Source organism: Galeopterus variegatus, unplaced genomic scaffold (assembly GCF_000696425.1).
Source record: "Galeopterus variegatus unplaced genomic scaffold, G_variegatus-3.0.2 Scaffold2160, whole genome shotgun sequence".
In the NCBI taxonomy this organism is placed as follows: Eukaryota; Metazoa; Chordata; class Mammalia; order Dermoptera; family Cynocephalidae; genus Galeopterus; species Galeopterus variegatus.
Genome location: NW_007728271.1, coordinates 21,863 through 23,537, shown reverse-complemented (window position 1 = coordinate 23,537; position 1,675 = coordinate 21,863). Strand labels below are relative to the sequence as shown.

General features: G+C 37.6%; 1 protein-coding gene across 1 annotated transcript in view; it reads right to left on the bottom strand.

Moving 5' to 3' along the window:
• FOXN3 (forkhead box N3) overlaps positions 1–839 on the bottom strand; it is a gene marked incomplete at its 5' end in the record, with an annotated part of 167,491 nt that extends 166,652 nt beyond the window's left edge. The window contains one exon of the mRNA XM_008580787.1: positions 703–839. Within this exon, the coding sequence (XP_008579009.1) occupies positions 703–839 (137 nt within the window). The remainder of the gene's footprint in view (positions 1–702) is intronic.
• Between the last annotated feature and the right edge of the window lie 836 nt (positions 840–1,675).

Below are 1,675 nucleotides of genomic sequence, written 5' to 3'. Positions count from 1 at the left end.
AAGCACTATGTATAGATAATATCCATTTTAAAATCTGGTTCTGTGTTACACGGCTCTTTTTACACTCTAACATTGATAAGATTTTTAAGAAAATGACACGCGACTTACCCTCCCCTCCAATTAAATATTTGTACAAAAGGTACCCATGACCTCACTGTCACCAAACAAATAGGCATGTGAGGAGGAAAAGAAGTCTCCATTGTTCTCTACCGTTCTCCCTGAAGAGGGAAACACCAAGTAACCACAACAAAATGATCACTCAGGAGCACCGTCCACATGGAGACTGGTAACGACAACAGCGGAGAGAGCTTTCCCTGAATGTTGTCAGCAGAGGCTGGTCAGGTTGTGGGGAGTCGGAACCGCCTGCTCGATTGCGTCCTGTACCTTCATCCCAACAGAACATGCCACATTGAGACCTCAAAGCTGTCAACTTTTCTCTGTAAATTTTTCTACCCAGGAAGACATTATTTTACCCATCATGGAGCCTTCTGGAAACACATTCCTCTGAAACAGCAGAAGCGGTAAGGTTTACAGGAAGTACAATGGATATGTCTCCTAATAATACTTAATTTCTTTCTTATTTATCTGCAGTTATTTTAAAAATCTCAAACAGCCTATTAAATTAGTTTCAGCGCCTATCTCTGCCAAAATAATGCAATTTCAGCAGACCAAAAAAAAAAAAAAAAATTCTGAATTGCTTACCTTTGATATGCCTGAGGAGAGTTGGGAGGTGTATTGAACACGTGTGAGTACGGGTGATAAGGTGTCTTTTTCAAAGCCTGAATTAGATTTTGTCTATACTCTGGGTCTATGCACCACAGCGACCCTTTCCCAATACTCTGCAAGGAAAATTAAAATACAAAAGTGTTAATACAGAAGTATTAAATATTTTGCAGTAAGTAAATGTATAGCTATTATCACAGTTATTTATTTTTAAAAGCTTCTCATTTATTTGTTGACTGTTTGCCAGCCTTAAATACTGTACTCTAACAACAGAAAACCACACAATGTCCTTCAATCTTACTTGCATAAGTTTGACAGATGAAATGAACATGTTATTACCAGATCACGCTGATAAAACACTATAATTTTCATATCTGAACAACCTGAAAAATGAGAATCCTTTGATTTTTCAATGCCAACTTTGAAGAACACAGGTACTCTCTTCTAAAAAATGAGCTTTAACTTTGTCAGATTTCAAATGCTGAATGAAAAAGAGGTCTGAGACACCAAAACTCTGTCTTTGCTCTAAAAATTAGAGTCCTGTTTTTAAACCTTATCACATCAGTACCATTACACAAAAACAGAAAAGTAATCCACTTGTTTTTTCCAACTTACACACAAAGGAACAACATTTATGCTTGGAATGGAATTCTGTAATTATCTTCCCCAAGAAACAAAAGAACTCAGGCAGTAATGGTAAACCTACGCCAGAATTCAATATTTATTTTCTGGATTCCTCAGTTCACAGCAATCTGCTTCAGCACTTAAGAGTTATATCTTTAGAAGTCAAACTCTAATACGCAAATTTTCTAAAACTGTTCCATGGAGAGACGGAGACATCCTCTGAGGCCCACTGTGGGTTGGAGGAATTTCGTCTATGGACACACATTGAAAAAAAAACAATCTAAATCCTTCCTCTAAGGCCCACTGGAACTGGCAATGGGCTGGTGAG